Source organism: Cavia porcellus, unplaced genomic scaffold (genome assembly GCF_034190915.1).
Source record: "Cavia porcellus strain 051 isolate PalLab524CR breed Dunkin Hartley unplaced genomic scaffold, mCavPor4.1 scaffold_4, whole genome shotgun sequence".
In the NCBI taxonomy this organism is placed as follows: Eukaryota; Metazoa; Chordata; class Mammalia; order Rodentia; family Caviidae; genus Cavia; species Cavia porcellus.
The window spans coordinates 70,049,952-70,073,554 of NW_026947487.1; the positions used below are offsets into that span (position 1 = coordinate 70,049,952).

The 23,603-nt window shown below is 34.4% G+C and overlaps 1 protein-coding gene and 1 pseudogene across 1 annotated transcript in view; both read left to right on the forward strand.

The window, feature by feature from the left end:
- Positions 1–23,603, forward strand: part of LOC106027768 (thyroid hormone receptor-associated protein 3-like) — a 286,224-nt pseudogene that overhangs the window by 222,094 nt on the left and 40,527 nt on the right.
- The window catches only part of LOC100717137 (broad substrate specificity ATP-binding cassette transporter ABCG2-like), a 73,837-nt gene that overhangs the window by 47,480 nt on the left and 2,754 nt on the right, over positions 1–23,603 (forward strand). The window contains exons 6-14 of the mRNA XM_063247249.1: positions 2,056–2,213; positions 3,490–3,641; positions 4,861–4,965; positions 5,887–6,134; positions 11,838–11,920; positions 13,034–13,123; positions 14,208–14,332; positions 16,214–16,371; positions 23,033–23,122. Of these exons, the coding sequence (XP_063103319.1) occupies positions 2,056–2,213; positions 3,490–3,641; positions 4,861–4,965; positions 5,887–6,134; positions 11,838–11,920; positions 13,034–13,123; positions 14,208–14,332; positions 16,214–16,371; positions 23,033–23,122 (1,209 nt within the window). The remainder of the gene's footprint in view (positions 1–2,055; positions 2,214–3,489; positions 3,642–4,860; positions 4,966–5,886; positions 6,135–11,837; positions 11,921–13,033; positions 13,124–14,207; positions 14,333–16,213; positions 16,372–23,032; positions 23,123–23,603) is intronic.

A 23,603-nucleotide genomic window follows, 5' to 3' on the forward strand; every position in this document is an offset into this window, starting at 1 on the left:
GTGTACCCATGTTCATAGCAGCACAATTTGTAATAGCTAAGTCTTGGAAACAACCAAAATGTCCATCAACTGCAAAGGGGATGAAAAAGATGTTGTATTTTTATACAATGGAATATTACTCAGCTAAAAAAAACGATGATCTTGAGGCCTTCCTAGGAAAATAGAGGCAACTTGAGACTATCCTCATAAGTGAAATAAATAAGAATAATATTTATAAGTATCACATTGTGTCTCTAGTTTAAAAAGTAATGAGAACTGTAGGAGTACTAAAACTCAATATGTGAAATTGCTATAGTGAAAAAGAGGAAAAGAAAATGCTCTAAAGGATATAACTGCATGTATGTTTAAGTCTGTAAGATAGATATCCATATACTTAGCATTTGTTGGATCATTGAACAGAACTGTTCGCAGTCTCACTGCTTGAATGTCCACTTTGTGTGCTTTAATTTTGTAACTTGAACAACTATTTCTAAGATGACAGTATTTAATTTATCATCTAGTAATTTCTTACTTTTTTTGAATTCATGTATTATTTCTACTCTTTTTTCTGTTTTTCTTTTTCTTCTCTTTAACTAAAATTTTTCAAAAAGGTAACCATTATGGGACCTGTTCCTTAATTTATTTAATATCTGGTTAATTGTGATCACAATGGTGCAGAGCATGCCAAAATTACATAGCAGAATTTCTTCTTTTCTTGTTAGAGGTTACAGTAAAATAACACATCAAAGATATCAAGAAAGACAAAAGAGAAGCACAGGAAAGGGTGGTCATGATGGTTATGAGGGAAAACTTGAAGAGCAGGAGGGTGAGAGGAGACCTCAAGACCATGGCAAGTGAGCTGTAAGAAGGGGAGTGAGACCAGGTTGAAACCCTCAGAGAGAGAGATCTGGTTGAAGAAATAGCAAGTGTCCCTGTGGCCAAGCCAGAGCCTGTTGCATGTGTGATATCAAAGAGACCCAAGGAATAGAACCTAGTGAATAAGAGGAGTAGAGATTGGTTAAGGTACTGTTGTAGCAAAATGCCACAGAGTTGATTGCTTAACAATAGAATTTAATTATCTACTAGAAAAAGGAACTTATTCATTAAGTCCATATTCATTCACATGCCCCAAATTGTCTCCAAATGTCTTTTGCAGTTTAACTGTTAATAGGATCCCACTGACAGCCAGAAATAGCATGTCTTTGGAGACTTTTAATTACAGTTTCACATTTTTCATCTTCCCCAAAACTTTCTACTCTTCTCATTAGCCAAAGTGATACTCATTGGTTGAAAAGACTGAGACAACTATACTTTGAAATACCCCACCTTCTACATTTGTCTGAGAAGATCCATCAAGATCCTCTGATGACTTACAGTGCAGGCAGTTTCTGTTGTGAAGGGGTTATGGAAATTAAAAAGATGCTAATATAGTCTGATTGAAGGTGAATTATCCTGGCTCCACATCTACTCTCTTCTTGTAATTCCATTTGGAGACTCTTACTGGAAAAAGTAGAGAAGTATGTTGGTAAAATACAAATTCTATAGGTATTTTCTCTTATGTTCTCATGTTTTTACCTCATTTACTCATTTGTGATATTGGGAATACAACCCAGGACCTTCACTCTAAGATGCGTCCCCGGCCACTTTTTAATTATCTTTTTATTTTCATACAGGGTCTCGCTAAGTTACTAGACTTGGGCTTGAACTTGTTGCCATCCTATTTCAGCCTCCCAGAGTGTGGAATTACAGGAATATGCCACCATGTCTGCCTTTTCTCACCTGTTTTAGGCTCTGATTCATCTATATCATTACACTTATTATTCTTATTTACCACCTTAAAATAAATATTTGACTTGATAAGTTACCTATAAAACTATAAAGAGTATGAGATCTCAGCTATTTAGCAGTTGTGACCTGAGTTTACTAATCTCATAAAACAGAACCCTCTTCCATCTCTTTTTATCTCTTCAGAATTGTGAGAATAACAAGATATAGTGTCTTTTGCAGGAGTGGCACAAAGTTTTTTACCAAATGATAGTGACTATGGTCATGCCTGTTGGTGATATTTTGTTTTAGGTTGGAACTGAACAAATCCATGGTGTGTCCAGGTCAGATAGAAAAAAGACCAGTATCGCCATGGAGCTGGTCACCGATCCTTCCATCTTGTTCCTGGATGAGCCCACAGATGCTTTAGACTCAAGTACAGCACATGCTGTCCTTTTACTCCTGGAAAGGTAACTGCTATGAGAACTGTTCTTTTATTTATTTAATATCTAATTATTTCTGTGCATAAGATGTTCTTGGTGCAGACGATGCAAAAGTGAAGTAGCAGAATTTTACTTCCTTGTTGGAGAGAAACAGTCAAATAACACATTAGAACTACCAAGAAAGATGAACGAGAAGCACAGGAAGTGCTGCCCATGGTGATTGTGAGGGCTGATTTGAATATCAGCAGTCAGAGAGGACTTCAAGACCGTTGCATGTGAGCTGTAAGCAGAGTGGTGGGTGAGACCAGGCTGGATCTGGCAAGAGAGCTTTGTCGAAGAAACAGTCAATGTCTGTGATCAAGCCAGAGCCTGCCTCATGCGGGGCTTCCGAGGCCTGAGGGACAGAACCCAGTGAATAAGACGAGTGTTGGTTTACTTACTGTTGTAACAAAATGCCACAGAGTTGATTGCTTACCTATAGAAATTAATTTTCTTACAGCTCTGGAGGTTGGAAATCTTGTCCGTAGCATTGTGTCTCTGACTCTAATGTCATTGCCTGGAGATGCCCATCCTCTCCCTCTGTGTGTCGGACTGTGTCCTCATCTCCTCTTAACTGGACCCTATTCACACACTCAGTGACCTGGTTTAGCTCCAACTGCCTGAAGAACACAAGTTATCATTACTTCTAGACCCATAGTAAACAAATCTAAGAAATACACACTTACTGAGTGTGTTCATATATGTATATGTGAATTATGGAAGTATACTGATGATAAATACATTTTATATATTTATTTATTCTGCATGAATATAGGTTTGTGCATACATTTATACCATTTGTTTGTATGTGTTATTTAGTAATGTTTTCTCAAGGTAGAATAATTTATAATAATCTTGAAGTACAAAAAAGTTTAAGATTTATCATGTGATTATTGGTTTACTATTTAGTTAATATAATACAGAAGTGAGTATATTGTTTGAATACTTGAGGTGGTTGCTAGCAGTCTGGATTCCCTATATACAACACATGGTTTCTAATTCAGTGTCTGGGGAGACTTCAAAACAATCATTTTAATAAGTCTCCTAATGGATTCTATACTGTTAATGCACCATCCTTTAGGAAACTCTTGCCTATTTAGTAAAAGCATTAAAGTTAGATGAATTTACAATATGAGACTCAATAAGATAGTTAGAGAAATGAAGTTGAATTGGGATCAAATGGCATGATATGTGGAATAAAGTATTTTATCAGGGAGTGCCATGTCAAATGTGTAATTATTGGTTGTTTTCACCCTTGCCGTAGGTTGTCTAGGCGGGGACGAACAATCATCTTCTCCATTCGTGACCCTCGGTATTCCATCTTCAAGATGTTTGATAGTCTCACCTTACTGGCTGCAGGAAAACTAATATTCCATGGCCCTGCACAGATGGCTGTAGAGCACTTCGCATCAGCAGGTAAGGTTGAATTCTGTATGCCTTAGGTGCTTCAGGCATTGAATCCTGGAAGTGAACAGAGGAGGATGCAGGAGTCCTGTTTGATCTTGCATCAACTTTGGGTTTTACCACTTTAAAACCTCTTTGGACATTTTAGCACCAGAACTTTTCTTCATTTTGCAACACTTGTTTGTTGTTTAGGTCCATTTTTGTCATATTTGAGTATGTATATGAATGTGTGTCTGTCTGAATTTTTTTCCTGGGTCTATGTGTGTGTTGCTTCTCAGGGGTAATGACATTTTTGAGAGTTTAGTATACAGTGCGTGGGTCTCACAATCAGTTATTATGTCACTGGAATATTTATTGATGGTGGTGCGATAATTAAGGACTGACAGAAGAGCTTGCATATTGAACTGTATTCCTAAACATTTTAAAGTTTTTGTTTCAAGATGGTGTATCTTATAACGCACTAAGTTACCCAACGTTGGCTCAGACTTACCTTTCTCCTACATCCTTAATCTCTCTTTGATGTGGTAACATTTCTGCATGCTTCTTTCTAACAGAGATTGAGTTAGGTGATTTTGTTTTCAATGGTGCTTTCCCTCTTGGTTCATTTATGATATTTTCATATGATTAGGGATGCTCTCCCAAATCTACATGCAATTTTAAGTATTTACTTGCCTCCTGTCTTAATGTGACTTTGTTTAATCTGTTTCATTTAAAAATAAATCAGCATACTGTATATGAAACTGTAGTCCATGGAGTTGAAGTTAGCTTTCAGATTTCAGGCCAACTTGAGACGATTGCACCAAAAGAAGTTGAAAGCTGAGTTCAGATGTGCTGGGTTGGTCACATTCTCTGCAGAATGCTGTTCTGGGCATTTCTTGTCTATTTGGAGTTAATGATACCATCACAAATAAAAATTAGACCTCAGCATTTAGTTGATGAGGAAATCATCATTACTGGCATGTGTACTGCTGTTTCAGTGTTCGTTAGGGGAATTCAGAGAATATATAAACTCTGGCATTTACAGTTTTTCTTTCTGTACATGATACAGAGAGTCACTGAAACATCACTATATGAGGGAAAAGATAAGTTAGGTGAAAAAAAGATGAGGAAAGAGGAGAAGTTTTTAGATTCGATATTCATATGCTTCACCTCACCTACCCTCTGCTATGAATGCTTTTTATTTCCAAGGTCATCAGCTTTGTCCTTTTGGGTTGCCTTCTTTGCTCCTTAGGTTACAACTGTGAGCCCTGCACCAACCCTGCAGACTTCTTTCTGGATGTCATCAATGGAGTCTTCACTGCTGTGGAATCAGACAGAGAGGAGGAAGACAATGAATGTATGTGGGCCTGTAAGATTCACAGAGTTTTACCTAATTGTAGTGGCTGAGATTTAGCAGTGGGATAGCTCATCTGAAGAAGGCTTTGTGATTTCATGTGAATGAAGCCTCTTTCTCCCTTTCTTCTTTCTTTCTTTTTCTTTCTTTCTTTCTTTCTTTCTTTCTTTCTTTCTTTCTTTCTTTCTTTCTTTCTTTTTTCAGATGCTGAATTGAACATAGGCTCTATTGGTGCTAGGAAAGTCTTTTATCCCCAACGTATGGTCTTCTACTTGTAAAGAATTATATTTTGAGCCAGGACCCAGGCTGGTTTCCAATTTGCTGTGCTCTTGTCTCAGTCTCCCTCGTTACCAGGGAGTCAGTGCATTTCACAGTACCTGGATTAAAGCAGTGCTCTGATAACAGTCAAGAAATACCACATTTTCCTTGAGTGCTCTCTGTGGTTTTGATCTAATTTTATAAATGAGCATCTATAAAGTCCTATCACTTCTAAGAAGAATTTGCTTTAAAATAAATATGCTTATTCTTTTTTTATGGAAAAGATATTGAAATCAGTTAGCTGCTAGCTTTAAGGTTGATTATGGTTAGGGATAGGGTTGGGGTTAGAGTTAACTCTAACATTCTTAATTCTCAGTGAAATGCAAGGACCTGAGTTTTATGTTAATAATCATATGTCTGTGCAACAATGTGTCTATTTAAAGAATTAGTGCTAGAATGGGAGAAGGTCAGCTAATTTGTTGCACCCATAAGTTTATAGCACTAGTAAAATGTGATTTTTTAAGTGTGTATAGCCATGGCGAAGCTATTAGTGTTTTATCCTTGAACTATAGACTTAATACATGATATAAGCAAGAGTTTTTGAAATATATTCAATCATTTTTTGTCTGTAATACTGTTTCTTCTTTGTCCATCTTTGTTATAAAGGTGAGAAGATTGAAGAATTTTTCTTGAGGGATGATCCAGTCATAGAAAATTTAGCTGAGTTCTATGCCAACTCTTCCTTCTCCAGAGATACAAAAGCTGAACTAGATCAACTCTCAGATGGTCAGAAGAAGAGGATCTCAGCCTTCAAGGAGTTCACCTTTGCCACCTCCTTTTGGCACCAACTCAGATGGATTAGCTGGCGCTCACTTAAAAACTTCCTGGGTGATCGCCAGACCTCTATAATCCAGGTAACCTGGAAGATGCTTTTCATTGTGTTGTGAAAGAATTATGAGGAAGCAATTTGTTTCTAACTTAGTTGTTCATCTCCTACTCACCCTTCCATGCATTTGTCATCCCTACTCCATCTAGGATACGAAAACAATCAATAGGACAAGAAAATACACTTAAGTTTTAATTCTTCAAAATTTTTTTTGGAATGCCTCAGAATATTTCATAGAAACAGTGATAAATAACTTAAGTAAAATTCAACTTTGCTTCAAAATATATAAATTAAAGAAAATATCACTTAATTTGTTTGTTTCCAACAGGTGTCCACTTTCCTTCATTGATCCACTACAGAAAATCACTACGAGGTCATATGGTACACTTTGGGAACTTGAATAAAATAGGGAACACAATAAAAATCTTTGATGCAAATTATTTTCTTATATAATCATAACAATTATAATTGAATAAAAATAAAAAAGCATGTCTAGTTTTTCTATAATTTATAAGACACTCAATTTTGCTGATTATTCCTGGTTGTTTTTTATAACAAAGGGTTAAATGATTACATGCTTTGGCATTAAAGAAATACTAGAGTATACTTAACATGTGCACTATAATTTTCACATTTGACTATTATTTTCATCCACCAGAAAGCCAATATTATTAGTGGTCATTCTAACAATTGCATCAAAAGTTTCTGATTTTTGCAATTTTGCCTTCCTTTAAGGATATTGTTATTTTTGTGTCTTATCAGAAAATGGTAATTATTTCTTTAAGAATAGATTTGAAATATAACTGCATGTATGATTGTGTATAAGCAGATAACCATATTAGTACGTTTTTTTTTTAACAAAACGGAGTGCACTGTTATTGTTTGATTGCCCACTTTCTGTACTTTTATTTTCTGACTTGAACAGCTATTTCTAAGATGACAATATGTGATTTATCACCTACTGATTTCTTAGTGTAATTTTTTTGAAATTCTGTATTATTTCTACCTCTTTTCTGCTTTGATTTATTTTTTCTCTTTAAATAAAAAAAGAATAGATTTGATATCATTTGAAAGTTCAGGTGCATATTCACCCTCTGTGGTGCACCAACAGGCTCATTTCCACAGAAGAAGCCTAGCAAGGTTCAGAGAAGCATCAGTATCGAGAATAAGTGTAGAACCATGTGTTTCCTTGAGCTTCGCAATTACTGTTGAGGTTTAGAAATACTGGAATAGTAGTAAGACAGTACGAAACCTTTTTTTGTATAGGATCAGATAGTAAATATGTTGCACTTTTCAGGTCCTATATGGTCTTTTGCTCAGGTCATGAATCTTGCTCTTTTTTTGTGGATACAGTCTTAACTAATATGTAAGAAAATGAACATGGATATGTGATGATTAAATTTTATTCATAGATATCAAATTTTCATTTCACATATATTTGATATAAAAACATTACTCTTGATCTCCATCCTCTATTTTAAAATTGGTTTAAAAAAGCTATTTTTGGGCGCTTGATGTTTAGCTCAGCCACATAAGCGCCTGCCTTGCAAGCAGGCAGTCGTGAGTTCGATCCCTGGTACTGATAAAAAGGAAAAAGACAAAAAAAAAAAAAAAGCTATTTTTGTCTTATTGCTTAGCACAAACTGATGTCTGGCCTTCTAATCTCTGGGCCATTATTACAGGCCTTGGGATAGCTTCTTTAACTTCATATTCTTTATTATTTGCATCATTTTTGTATATAGAGCTGTTGAATTATTTAAGACTTCCTATGTCAAATCTTACATCTATTTTCCTACAGATTTTTTTCTTTGAACTTGTTGTACATTTCGGTGTCTCAGCATTGGTTATTTACTAATGGTTGTATTTGGAAAATCTTGCCACAAATTGGTTATTTGTATAAGGAGAGTATTGTTCATTTAATGTGCCAAGGTTATTCTGATCAAATCAACTTGGCAGATAAAATAGTTGGTCAAATGAAGAGTCCTTTCTATTAGCAAATTAAACATGTGACTCTGGATTCATTCTATTAGAGATAACCTTAAATACCCCTCCGAAATATTGGATAAATATCTGTGAATAGTAACATATTTGGAGAATTATTTTTTAATCACTCTCAGCTACTTTTTTTCAAAGGATAAAAGCCACCTCAGATTAATTTGACAAGGGTTGTACCAATGTAGGGGATTGCTAATAGGAGGTTTGTGATTATGGTAGCATCTCAGAATAATATTTGTCCTCAGGGTAACATGTATACTATGAAAGCAGTGGTCATGACTGTAAATATGAGCAGGACTCTGATGTTTCAAGTTTCTAGAAATGTATAGGTTCCATAGTAAACACTTCGTCCAATGTGGAGGTAGAGGAAAATGAAAAATATTGATTCTCCATTGGCATGAATGTATCAGATCAGTCAGCCATAGTTGACATTTCAGCAGATGTGAGTGACAGATGAGAAAGTTGTGGCTGTGTGTGTAGTACAGTGTATTGCTACAAATAGTCCTGTGATAATTTTTAACTCTAGGCAGATTCTAAGAGGGAGCAAAAATTTGATCATGCTGAGATGTTAGATCGAGCTTGGAGGTTGATAAATGAATGATTGATGATTTTGATTAGTGTGTGTGATTTTTGTATGTGGGTCATTAGCTTTGTTTCTATAGTTCAATTACACAGTGGTTTTTTCATTCCACTGGTCATATGACTTTAAACGCTGTGCACATTCTTAGTGTCTTGTTTATCATAGGCTTTATATGCCTATCAGCGGATTCTTCCATTTTATAGCAGCTTAATATTGATTGTTAGCAGCGGTATTGGATGTATACTCTTTTTAAGTCAAGGTGTGTCATTTTTAGGACTCATAGTATTTTTAATCTATCTAGAAGGAATAATAGGCATATTTGGTTATACAACAGCTTTAGCTACAGAATGGTGCCTAGAGACGTGAATATCTAGTGTAAGTATTTGAAGCACTTTGTTATTAAGATTAACTGTAGAGTTTTTATTGTTTTATTGATGAGCTAGTAATGATTAAGTTGAGATTTTAATTTATTGCTACAGTATACGAGAATGGATTATTTATGATTATGAAAGTGTGGTAGGTTTTGTTGTTGAAGATCCTATAGGTGCAGCTGCTATTTCTAGCTATAATAGTTGATTAATGTTTGCAGCTATTTGATCTATGTTTGTAGATATTTTTATTGAAATTACTCGCGGTAATTAGATAAATATTATAGTTACCAGAGGTATCAAGGTACGAAAAGAAAGGAAATAGAATTTAATTAAGCCTTTCTGATTTGATAAACTAATGAATGCTGAAATTTTTAGGCTGCAAATGTTTTTTGGAGTTGCTCTTTCATACCAAATTAAGTTGCTTATTACTGGTGCTAAGTTTTGACTTGGCAGAATTATAAGAAGTGATTGGTGCGTGAGTATTGGAAAGAAGCCTAATATATTAGAAAAGTTGGAGGGCTTTGCTAAATTATTTATTTTATTCCACAGACCACATGCCCAATGCTCATAGCAGTGTTATTTCTTCTATTGTGCAATGTTCAGTTTGCCTGAAATTTTCTCTCATGACAGAATGAGTAACAATTTCGTACCTTATAAAAAGCATGAAAAGCAGAACTTTATCATAAAGTGTATTGTTTTCTCAAAATATCTGAAAACTGACTAAAATAATTTAAGAATTTAAAAATCTGTATGACATCCTATTGATTACAGTGATATTTTGCTAATATCATGGTTTAGATCTCATGTCCTTTCAGAGTCCCCTGCATCCAGAAGTAGACTTTCAAAAGTGATTGGATGATGAGTTTTAGGAAATGATTTCATGATATAGCTCACTTGATACTGAGAGATCTGGACTGATTAGCAGTGGATCACTGGAGTTATGACCTGGAAGAATGTGTCTCACTCTCTGTTGCTTCTGTTCTCTCTCTCTCTCTCTGCTTTTTGTCCACCATCATGAGCATTTTTCTTCTACTTGGGCCATTTCTCCACATTCTGCCTTAGAGACAGCTAACTCTGGACTGAAACCTCTGAAGACCATGAGTAAAAAGTAACCTGTTCTCGTTTAGGTTGTAGGTTTTAGGTACTGTGTTCCAGTGAGGAGAAAGTAACTAAGACTTGGGATAAGGTATCATGTTTGAATAAAAAGCACAGAGGATATGGGGTGTTTAGTTTTATGAATATCATAAAGTGTTTTACCGTACTATTGCCCAATGGGTTTGCTGCATTTTGATAGAGCCATCAGCAGTTATCTTGGAAAACTGCTCTGCTGAAATGAAGATGGGTATATTCTGAGTATAGTGAAAACATGCCAGAGCAACTGAATTGCTCTCATATTAGTATTTGATTATCAATGGTATTTTAAAGGATATTTCATGAGTGGAGCATTTAAATGATATCCTTCAGAGATTATGGTTTTAACAAGTTAGTCTTTACAGATCATTATTCTGTTATACTTCTTCGCTTTTCTTCATTCCAAACACATTTTTATAAATTATTTCTTGTTTTCATACTGCTATAGTATTGGTATTGTTCAATTAAGACATTTCCAAGATACATTGTAGAACATTTTCATTTTTAGATGATCACTTCTCACATTTTTATATGTAATCCACTAGTAACTGATTAGAATTCCTCCATTATATTATGTCATAAAGTAGTGGTGAAGCCACAACTAATTGCTGGTGCTGCAGAAACTTTTTCTCCTAAATAAAAAGGAGATATTTGTGTAGTATCCCTAGGAGCCATGCGAGTACTGGCAGCCACGTGGCCTTGTGGACCACAGGGCTCACAGGCTGAGATTGCATGGAAAAGCAGTGAGAGACACGGGTAAAGGCAGATCTTTACTCTTTCTAGGGAAAGTTGGCAGAAAGTTTTCCTTAAAGTGAATTATCTTTTTTGTACAACCAACGACTTCTTAGAGATTGGATAACTGGCATATATTTCATTCATGACTCTTTATTATGGAAAATGCCATTGTATACTTTAAAATCAGGGTCAATCCTGGGTTCTTGTAAATGCTAAGCAAGCACTTTATCTTTGAGCTACTTCATAGCTCTAAAATGTCATTTGAATTCATCTAAGTTTCACTTTAGTTTCTTGTAGTGTAAAACTGTGCATGTCCGCAGGCACAAAGACTGACATTGACACGTCAGTTCACGACACGACTCCTAGTCATGTAGACTCTATATAATTTCCACAAAGATTCTTCCAGATGCCTGTGTTGCTCTTTTATGCTTCATAGGATTCATGAGCACAGCACCTGAGCTGTGTCCTGAGCTGGTGTTGTGTGGTGGAATACTGGGAGGAAGTTTAGCTGTTCTGGTCATCTCCTCTGTTGTCCTGTCAGCTTCCCAAACAACTCATACATTTTCAGTTTAATGTAGGGAAGAGTCTAACAGAGTGTACTTTATACTCTCCAAGGATCTTTGGCCAGCACACTAAGAGTGTTAAGTTCAGTGCAGATATCTACGTCTATTCTGTATATATATCTATATCTATTTCTATATATGTATCCTTATCTATAGGTGCTTACATTTATATCTACACCTATATATCTATGTATATCTATATCAGTCTAGCAGGGTATACTTTATGTTCTCTGTGGAACGTTGGCCAGCACAATTAAAGTCTTGTTTATGTCATCTATCCCAATAGTAAATAACGTGTTAAAATTTTACTTCTAATTGAACCTTTTTCCTTTTTTTTCCTTTTTCTGTTTGGAAAGCTCATTATACCATTTATAAAGGGATTGCTTGTGGGTGCCTTTTACCTTGTCACAAAAAATGATTGTGCTGAAATTCATAATAGGTAAGTAATTTTGCCTCTTGATTTTGTGAAATAATGTCACTTTGTTCAAGCTTATAGATATCTGTTCAGAATTTTAGTGTACGACAAGTATGATATGTCTTTGTTTTATTGTGCTAAGATGAGTTGATGCATAAAAAATGAGTAAAAGGGCTTACTTTTGTCACACTTGTATGTATGTAGTATTATACTATACACAACACAGTTTTAACTATTTTAAGTGTACAGTGCAGTAGAATAAAGTACATTCATTTTGAACTGGCACCACCACAATGCCAATCCACAACTGTTTTTTTTCCAATAAAATCTCCGTGTCCAGTAGAACACTAATTACTTGTTTAAGTCTTTCCAAACTCCTGATTTGTAGAATTCTTTCTGCTGTCTGAATTTTAATACTCCAGGAACCTGATATACTGAATATTTTCATGTGTGTGTGTGTGTGCGTGTGTTATTTCCCTACGCATATTATCCTTAAGGTTGACCTAAGTTTTAACTTGCCTTTAAATTTTATTTCTTCCTGAGACTCAGTAATATTCCATTGTGTTACGCAGAAATTTAGCCAGTAGTAGGTCAAGAAACAGGTGACTTGTGTCTACATGAAAATAAAAGAAAACGTAATTTTTTTCCCTTTGCTTTCTTAATAGTTATCTATACGTAAAATCCATAAAAGCTTGGGGTTTAAACTTTAGCTCACATGAATATAATATCCTGTGAACACACTGATAGTTCCAATTCCTGTGCAATGTCCAGACCACTGGTGAAAGTTTGTAAAGACCTCAGGTCCTCAAAGCACACAGAAAACATCCATATAGGAGGTACACCAAAATCTAGAAATTCAACATTTTCCTTGTAAAAAACACACAGTATCCTCAGATGAAGGAGAAGATATTTCCTGTAGTTCTCACTTTTAGGTCATGGACAGCATTTGAATAGTTTGTTTCTTTGCCCTTTTGACATCCCACCTTTATTTTTATCACAATAGTTCTACAAGGATGTAGATAGGATCTTTCCCTTTGATCAGTTGATGTTACATTATTTTCGGAAAAATCTTCGTACAACAGTGACCTAAGTGTGTTTAAATAACTGGGAAGTTTTCATTTGTGCTCTATCCTGCAGGTCATGGATGCTTTATGTGTTGATAGCCTCCCATTGTGTTAGCTATTTATCTGCAGTACAGTTCTTTCTTGGGGAGAAGAAGCTCTTGATGTGAGTAGGGATATATTTTGGGAAGGGTCACTGAGGATGTTGGGCAAAATGACTGCATCCAGTATGTGGCTAATAATGTCATTCTGAGGACTGTTAATATGTATTTTCTAAATTTTCCTTACTTAATTGTTCTCAATTATAAATACTGGTCATTTATAGTATGAAATTTTAAATTTTATGGAGGCCATCAACACTTATTTAGATAATGTGGCCAAGGACCTGGAAAAAATGGCGCAGTTATGGTGCCAGATACCAAGTTAAAGAGTTGCGAGTTTAAATTTTATTCAGTAAATGTCAATGATGTGGAGGAAGCAGTGATAAAAGGCTTAAGGAGGCTTTGGATGAGAATAAATGGTGGGTCTAACACCAAACTGGAGTTGGAAAGTAAAAGTGACGAAGAATGTGAGCAAGTTCAACCTTAGGTGTTTGGGGAAGAGACAAGAACTAAGCTTTATAGTAAAAGGAAGGATGATTTTGTTTCTTGCGTTTTTCAGAGATGGAGGAGATTTGCCCATACTTACTTGCCAAAAAATAGGTAACATCAAAAAGGGAAGGAATGAAGATAGTAGTGGAAGAGTTTAGAATTATGAGGGAAAGATGTCAGAAAGAGGAAAGTTATGGCCTTGTTGGCTGATGGAACTCTGTAGATTACAGGTGTAATCACTGAAAGAGGAAGTCTTTTATTTAAATATAAGAGTAGCTGTAGAAACATCTTAGCTGCATTGGGGCTCTTCAAGAATAATAATGCACCTTCATAATCAGAAGGCAGAAAGCCCACACCTCCATTCAGATTAACGCTTGAAGTTCTGCTCTTTACAGAGAAGCAGCATCAGAGGAGAAGTGTAGTCTCTGAGGACAGTGTGGATGACAAGAGGGATCTGCAATGAGAAAGGTCACAGTGAGAGCCTCCTGTGTCAGAGGTACTGGCATCTGAGAGTATTAAGAGTTGAGTGGAGTATGGAGGATGTGGGATGCTCTCATATTATAAATGAAGCAGAAGAAACCTGTAGGGAAAGAATCTTGTCTGCTAGTTTATGCCTTATTAACTTGTCAAGGATGTGCAATATGTGTTTGTCATCTATAGGCATGAGTACGTGAGTGGATACTATGGAGTGCCATCTTATGTCCTTGGAAAACTTTTAAGTGATTTGCTTGCCAGGAGGTTGTTGCAAAGTTTTATCTACACTTGCATACTATACTTCATGATAAGTAAGTAAGAAGACAAAGAGGCTGTGTCTTTAGTCTTGAATGTGAGGTAAAGCTGATTTCCCTTTGTCAGTAGAGTTATGATTCTCAAAACTGCAAATCATGCCCAAAACAAGGGAACCCTATAACCATCAAACATGCACATTCTAAAATACCTATGCAGTGTGGATGTTTTTCCCAAGACATTTTCCAACTGAAAGTTTGAAATTACTTATCAAAATATACTTTATTAAGATACATTTATTGTATATCAAACTCAAATATGGAAATTATTTTTAAATTTTTTAGTCTATCTTGAAAAAATTGTGACATTTATTGCATAATTATTTGTAGTTTTTCTATGTCTTCCAACATATATAACAAAATAAAAATAAAATTTAGATAGGAACTTAATAATTTTTTATTTTAAAAATAAAACAACAACAAAAATTAAAACAATGATACAAAATTTAAAAACCAAGTAATAGGATATTAACACTATATCGCATTTATATAACATATTGTTAGTATATAGCATATTGTTATCTTTAGAGTGATTGTTCAGACAAGATTTAGACATAAAAATAAACAATCAATGAAAGCACAAACTTTTTTATGAAAGGAGATTAGTAGCCTACTTATCTCTTTGTACACACACACACAGACACACATACACATACACACACACACACACACACACACACACGCAGATAATATTTTCCCTTCTTTCTTTTCTCCTTTTCCCTAACCCAGTTATTTGTTCCTCTTGAGTGCTTTCTGTATCTTTCATTTGCACAAAACTCATTGTATATTTTGGATCTTATTTACTCGAACTAGGGAGACAATACTATATTTATACCTGTGATTCTGATTTATTTCACTTATGTGTATAATCTCAAGACACCTCTATCTCTAAACCTTTATCTATCTATCTTTCTATCATCTATCATATTACATATACTCAATTATAAATTTATGTATATACATATATATAAATGAAAAGAGAAAGAGAGATTAAAATTTTCTATAAACACGTGTATTCTCTCTCTCACTATCCAATGAGAGAAAGAAGATGACTTTGGGAATTATTTATCAGTGGAAATACTTATTTCATGGTTGGAGAAACATTCATTTGTGTAGTATATTTACGGTTCACTGACTCATTGCAGACACACACACGCATGCAAACACACTAGATATACTTATTTTATAACACAATAAGTAATATAACCACTAACAAAACAAAAATCTTTCATTATATTAATAAGAGATATGTCATAAAAGTTAGGAATATCACGCAGATATTTTGAGTACTGATTGGTGTTACTGTACCTGTTCTCAATCTTCAGACTGTTGAACCTATAACAAGAAGTCATGATTGTTTACAATGTAGTTTGTGAAGCTTAAACTCCCCATTCTCTATTGAAAAGTGGTGGGGTGCTTTGCTATCCTTTTGTGGAGATTCACAACTACTCTGAGGTCAAGTAAACTTGATGCCAGTTTTATACTCAAGCAGTTACAGCAAACAATAATTACTGTGGAAATGTCTGTCTAAGTGAATGTGTAACTGATGAGTTTCCTGTGAGAGAGGGCAGCAGAATTCTGACGGGTTCTGTGGGCTCTAGCACTTCATCTCAGGAATCAGCAGTTGCTCATAAGTACATGCATACAATCATTGGTGCTATATGGAAAAGTGCATTGAAGTAAATTTGAAACAAAACTGTGATAAGTTTTTACATTTCCATGCAGGAGATAATAAAATTGATGAACTAGGGTACCTGGTTAGTTGGTTACTTTTTGCATTCTGATATTAGTTTCTCACAATGTTGTAATGCTATTTTCACACTAAACAATCTCAAATATAAAAAAGCAGTAACTAGACTAACACCTGCTTTTCTTTCCAAGGATTGAAACCAACAGTGGAGGCTTTCTTCATTATGGTGCTTACCCTTTTGATGGCGGCTTGTTCAGTTGATTCTGTCACACTGGCCGTGACTGTAGGTCAGAGTGTGCTACTGCCCATACTAATATTTCTTATAAGCAACTACTTTTGGTTTATGCTGGTGAGTAGGAACTGTGCATCTTTCAAAAGTAGATTTTTCCATGTTCCTTCCTACACATTCACCCATCATGTAAATCTTTCTTTGAGGATACTGTATATGTATTAAAATAATTTTAGGAAGTCATATGTCAAAATAAGGATATAACGGAATGGCAGCTTTCCTCAGTATTCATATACAACCTTGTCGTGCATCAAATGTAATTACTATAGCTTATTTAACATGTGCTTATTGATTAGTTTTTTAAAGGACAGTTCTTGTGACATATTATGATACCTTCATAATATGAAACTGAAAAAAAATAATGATTGGCAGTTCCATTCATAAAAATGCCAGATTTTCTGCTTTCCTTCATGGAAGCATTAGAGAAATTGTGATTGTTAGCTACAACAGAAGTGATTTTTGGTGGATTTACTCCTCTCGTTTTTAAAAGTTAATTTGTCAGACAAGTTAGTGGTTTGTAACATGGGGAGTCCATTTGATTGCATCATTATTTTGAAAAAGATTCTTTTAAAACTTCAGGGAAGTTAAGACTTTACTGTCCAGGGTGACTTTCTACAAGTCTACTACAGGATTGGGCCATGGTAAGTAGACAATAAACTTTTAGTCTCCAGTGTGGACTTGTAGATCCTCATTGCCACTTCATAGAGAAAAGGAGGCAACTTTGACCAACAATCACACATGGTAGCTGTTAGGTACATAAGAGGGTCAGTTACCTGGGTACCAGTACACTGCCAGCAACACATTAGATCTCTTTGGATCACTAAAGAGTGCACTTTTCAATGAAGATTCTCCATCTTAATTGTATTTTGGCAATTCCAAAAATGTTCAGACTCTGTCCAACAACATTATGAATATTCAGAAAGGTACAGGTAGAAACCTTCTTGAGGAGTCATACTTGTGATTCATGGACCCCAGAAATAACTAACCATTTACAACTTGTGATTCATGGACCCCAGAAATAACTAACCATTTACAATTTCTCTGACACAATAGAGAGACAAAACTAAAATGAGAAAACAAGGTAATGAGATCTCTGCATAAATACACAACTCCATAAAAGATAACTTCATAGATAAGGAAGTAGCAGAAATTCCAGGTAAAGAATTAAAAATAAGCATAATGATTAAAGTGGCTAAAATGATCAATAAAGATAAGCAGATGAATAAATTAAAACTAAATTAATAGTTAAAGTAGACATGCAATGCAATTAAATTAATTAAAGATTATAGTGAAGGGTCTCAATGATTATTTTAGTAAAGAAAGAATTTCTAGAATCAAGTAGAAACTCTGAACTGAAAATCTCAAAAAAAAATTTGAAGATCCATTGAAGTATAAGCAATAGACAAAGTAAATCAGAAGATAAAATATCTGGTGGCAAAATAGGTTAGGGATGCTAGAACACACAGAAAGAATGGAAAAAAAGCGAAATGAATAACACTGATCTAATTATGTCTGCATTCCTGTATAAATGTAAAGAATGAACTTAAAGTCTGCTGGCCTAGTAGAAGGTGCTGAAGTAAAGGATAATGCATTAAAAATATCTATTCAATGAAATTACAGCAGGAAATTGCCTAAAACTTGGAAATGAGAGAAATATGTAGGTAAGGGAGGCACTAAGAACCACACATAGAAACAACCAGAAAAGAACTTCAACACAGCATACCATCGTCAAAATGCCAGAAGTTCAGAACAAAGAAACAAGAATAAAACTGTTAAGAGAAGTTCCAAATCACTTGAAAGGTCAAATCTATCAAAATAGCACATTTCTCACAAGAGAATTTAAGGTCCAGTAGGAATTGCAATGAATTTTTTCAAAACCTGAAAGAATCTAGTTACGAACTAGTTACTAATTGATGTAATCTGTGAAATCAAATGAAAAATAGACAGACCTTCCATGATAAACATAAGCTAGACCAAATTCTTATCCACTAAACTAGCATTTCTGCAAATTCTTAAGGGAATCCTAAATAAAACCCAGAACACAATAATTGGGAGAGAAAAGGGAAGAAGAAAGCTCAATGAAAGTAATGATAAAAGAATAAAAAATTAGAATCAAGTGCAAGCAAAAAATGTGACAGGAACGCTTTCAATAGTAACATTCAATGTTAAAAATTCTAATTCTTTAGTTAAAGAAGAGAATGTAAAGCTGAATCAAAACACATTGTCCATCCAAAGTTGCCTACAGGAAGTACACCTGCAGAGATTTCCTATAATGAGAGTGAAAGCATGGGAAATGAAATTCTAAAGAGACTTTAAAAGAAGCAGGGGCAGCTACACGCATGTCTGATAAGGTAGATGTTAAACCAAAAGGGGTCAGAAAAGAAAGCACAAAATACTAGTAATGGAAACAACATGCCAGGAAGACATAACAACCAAAAATATGAACACAGCAAAAATCTGGAACTATTAGACATAAAATGTCAGAGGTGCAGATTTCAGTACTACTATCACAATAGGTGAACCAGAAAACCAGCAGCAACAAAACATCAGAATTAAAATATATTGTAGATCAAATGGACCGAACCATTTTGTTTTTTATCCAACATCAGTAGAATACACTCTCTTTCACCATGCTCCATAACATTTTCAGAACAGACCACATTTTAGACCACAGAATAGCAAAAAGCTTGATACATTTGAAATAATTGCAGGCATCCCATAATATCATTATGAAATAAAACAAGAAATCAACAGCAAATCACAACCTCAGAGACAAAATATATAGAAATGGAATAACACAAGCATAAGAAATAGAGTAATAATCCCTTAAATGATCATTGAAGAAATCTAGAGAAATTTAAAAGTTACTCATAGCAAATTATTCTGGAAATACTATATATGGGAATCTGTGAAAGTTTTAGGAGGAATGTTTACAGGCATGTGTACCTAAATTAGAAAAATAGAACAAGGATATATAAATAACATAATTATGCATCTCAGGTTTCTAGAAAAGAAGGAATAGATCAGATATCAATGCAGTAGAAGAAACCAAAAGTTAAGGATTATAGAAGAAATCAGTGGAATTGAAACTTAAAAAGTACAAGAATGTGGAATCCAAAGATTTATTTCTTTGAACTGGTAAACAAGATTGATAAACCTTTTGTAAAAATTACCAAAAAATGAGAAGCCCAAATTAAGGAAACTAAAAATAAAAACTTGAAATCATTATCTGACATGACTGAAATCTAAAGGATCATTAAAAGCAATTTTCAAAATTTAATCACCACAGATGTAGAATCTGGAAAACATGATTATATTCTTAGACACATATGAAGTACATAAGTTGTGCCAAGAATATAGGCAAAATCTAAGTATATCAACAACAAGTGATTAAGCTTAAAATAGTATTAAACAATTCCAATTAGGAAAAGCTTAAGACCAGATGGTTTTGTAGATAAATAATATCAAACTTTATCAATGAATTAACACCAACACTCCTTCCAAATTTTCCATATAATAGAAGGAAAGTGTTTTCTCTCATATTCATTTTATGAGAGGAGCATTATCCTAATACAAAAATGAGAAAATAACTTCTCAAAAATGAAGGAAACTATAGAGCAATATCCTTCATGAACATGGTGCAAAAATACTCAAGTAAGTCCTCACTGACAGAATTTAAGAGTATATTAAATAAATCATCCATCAAAGACAAGTTAAATATATCCCAGGAATGCAAGAATTGTTCTACAGGCATAATTGAGTAAATATAACGATTCATACAGATAGAATCCAAAATAAAAATCATATGATCATTTTAATACACACTGAATAAACCTTTGACAAAATCCAATACTCATTCATTTACCTTAAAAACCACTGCAAATGGGTATGAAAGTACTTTACCTCAGAATGGCAAGTCATATATGACACACCCACAGCTAAAAGAATTTCCCCAACAGTTTTGAAGGGGACTATAGTATGTATTCCCATGGCTGTGATTCAGTGTAGAGCTTGAAACCAGTTAAGAGACAGAAAAAGAATATAAATAGGAAATTGAAGTAGAAACTTTGCTTTTTGCAGATGATGATTCTCCACATGCAGTGTCCAAAAAACTCCACCAGATGTCTTTTAGATCTGATAAATAAGTTGGGCAAAGTGATTGGATATCAAGCCAATACCCAAAAATAAGCTGGTGTTCTTCTATATCAATGATGAACCCACTGAGAAAGAAATCAGATAAACAATTCTTCACAAAAGTTTGATTTTAAAATGCATAGAAATCAACTTAACAAAAGAGGTGAAAATCTTCTGTAGTGAGAATTACAGTGCTTGAAAATAAGAAATTAAAGAGAACAATATACAACAGAGAGACTTCTTTGTTCTTGGAATATGTGAAAATTATTAAAATGGCTGTAAGCCCCCAACAAAATACTAATATTCTTCAACAAACTAGATAAAGCCATTGTGAATTTCATTTCAAAGAAAAAGACTGAGAACAGTTAAAGCAGTCCTGAGCCAAAGCAGTAACATTGCAGGTATCATTATATCAGACTTCAAAGTATAGCAGAAGGTGGCAGTGGAACAAAATACTGTTGACACAAAATTCAAATGTAGAGCAATAGAAAAAGACACAGAAACAAGCATGAAAATCTACAACCAAGGATGCAGAGGAGAAGGAAATTGTGTGTATTGTGATTGGGAAGTTAAACCACTACAATCATTATGGAGATTCCTCAAAAGTTTAAACCAATGATGATGAGACATTTGGAGATGATCACCCAATGGCAACCCCAAACCCACTTATTTAGCAAGAAAGGCCAACACTACAATTGAATTCAACTACTGAAAATTTAGTTTAGAAAAAAAAAAACACAACTTATACATTAACACCTTTTTCCTTAAAAGAAAAACAAAGGACACATGTTCCATAAATTTATCACCACTGAACTCTTAAACCATTTGAAATATCATTAAACATAGCTATATAACTTGGGTATATTCCAGAGAGAATCATGGACTGCCTACTACATAGATATATGCATAAACTGTGTTTGTATGTGGAATTCACAGTTGCTAAGCAATGACATACCCATTAACAGATTAATGGATAAAGAAAATGTGAGACACACACACACACACACACACACACACACACATCATGGAATACTACTAAGCCATATAGAAGCATGAAATCGAGTCATTTGCAGGAAAATGGCTGGAACTAGAAATTATCATGTTAAATGAAATTAAGAATTAAAAGTTATGTGTTTTTATTTTGTGAATACCATAAAATACATAAATTAATAAGCAAATAATTAAAATAAAGCAGAGAACAGGAAGCCATGAAGAATACTTCTGAAGTGGAATAGGAGCCAAGTTGGATAGAGCAGAAGAGAAAGGAATTGAAATTGATTAAGGTATGTTAATCATGTACCAACTTTCCAAAGTGACCTGCACCATCATGTAATATTAACAGGCACTGAAACAAGACAATTTTAAAATACCAGAAAATTTGTAAGTCAGCAGAACTCAGTCACTTTCTTTCTGAGTTTGTAACGATCTCATACATCAATATGTCTGCTTACATTTTTAAAAATATGGCCTGGTTCTGGTCTTCCATATATCTCAATTTTGCACTCACATAGGTGAGTTATAAGAATAGTGGAACGTTTTCTCTTATCACATCAATTAAGCAGAAATATTTTGCCTCTTAAAACACAGATCCTTCCTGCTACAGAAGAAGTACATGTCTCCAAATAATACATAATTACAATGTCAGTGGTGGTGATCCTGTAGCAGCATGGCACAGATGACTGTTTGTTATCTTTGAAAACTCTGAAGAGTTTGCCATCACCGCCATAAGCTCCTGAAAAAATCTTTTGCTTGTACTTTGAATTTGGCAACTACTAATGTAGATATCATTAGGAAAATACTATGCTTTGTCAACAGAAAGTAAATCTCAATAAATAAAAATGTTTCACTGATTTTACTCGATGCTTGTACAAATTGTTATGTAAAGATGTCTATGCAGCTTTGAACACATTCATAATAGGATGGAGTCTAAACATGGGCACACTCAACAGCAGCACAGACTTTTGTGCATATCCCACTAGAACTTGTCCCAGTTAGCGTAACTTTTATGTGAACCTCACAGTGCCACTTGTTCCTCTTGAACAATCCAGGAATGATCCCTGCCACAGTGCTTTTGCTTCAGTTTAAATGCGCTAATTGACCACATTATCTACTGTATTTTACATTATGGTGTTTATCACTTCTTGATTTTGGGTTATGGTAAGCCTGTTTCTGACACAAATGTATGAAATAAAAGTGCAAAACTTTGTGAGTAATATACTATTTCTGTAAGGAAGTAGAATGAGTTATGTGATGCTTAGGATTGTTCTGGTCTGTTCGAGAATTGCTAACAGTTTTTAGAAGAGATGGGTATGGTATCCGTTGAATACTCAGTAGGTTGGTCCATAAAGTTCATTAGTTCCATACTGAGAGAATGAAGTAATCTTGGCTCTAAAACATATAAAAAAATTATATCCATACTGAATAAATGCTTCATTTCTTTCTCGTCATTATTCTCTAATATGATATTGCAGACCCAGTTTTCATTGTATTAGTCTGAGGATTGTGGAATTATTGAGAAAGACATTTTCTGGAATTCCTCCTGAAATTTCTGAACCTGTTGTAATTCATAGTTTTTGCTTTTTTGCAGAGATTTTGGCTTGTGACTGGTTTTTCGGGAACCAATGAATCTTGGGTCTCTTGGCTTCAATACATCAATGTTCCATATTATGGCATGATGGTAATTGTGCTTATCTGTCTTTATGACTGCGTTCCTGGGCTGGAGAAAACCAAAATAAGCTCCGATCATCCTGTTTTCCTGACCACTGATCTAAGAAGCAGTGGAAGAGAAATTCTTATTGCAGTGATTACCACAAGTTCAGGGAGTCACAACGTTTTTTCCCAGTCTTTCCACTCTGTTAGAGGCAGAAGGTGAGGTGAATCTGATTGTAAAGGAAAAGTTGACCTATTGATGAAAACATACTGCTATTTCCATTCCGTGAGGAAATGAAGGTGACAGGAGACTGCATGGTTTGCATCTCAAACAAGCACCAAGAACAAAGATCATGTAATCCTGATAGGCACGTTTGCTTTAGTGTACTTATCAATCACAAAGAAAATAGTTTCTTCTTAAATTGTAATGTAATATAAACAAATACTAATAAATAGAATGTTAAGGGTACTCTTCTTACTTCTAAGAAAAAAGTAAAACAAAATAACTA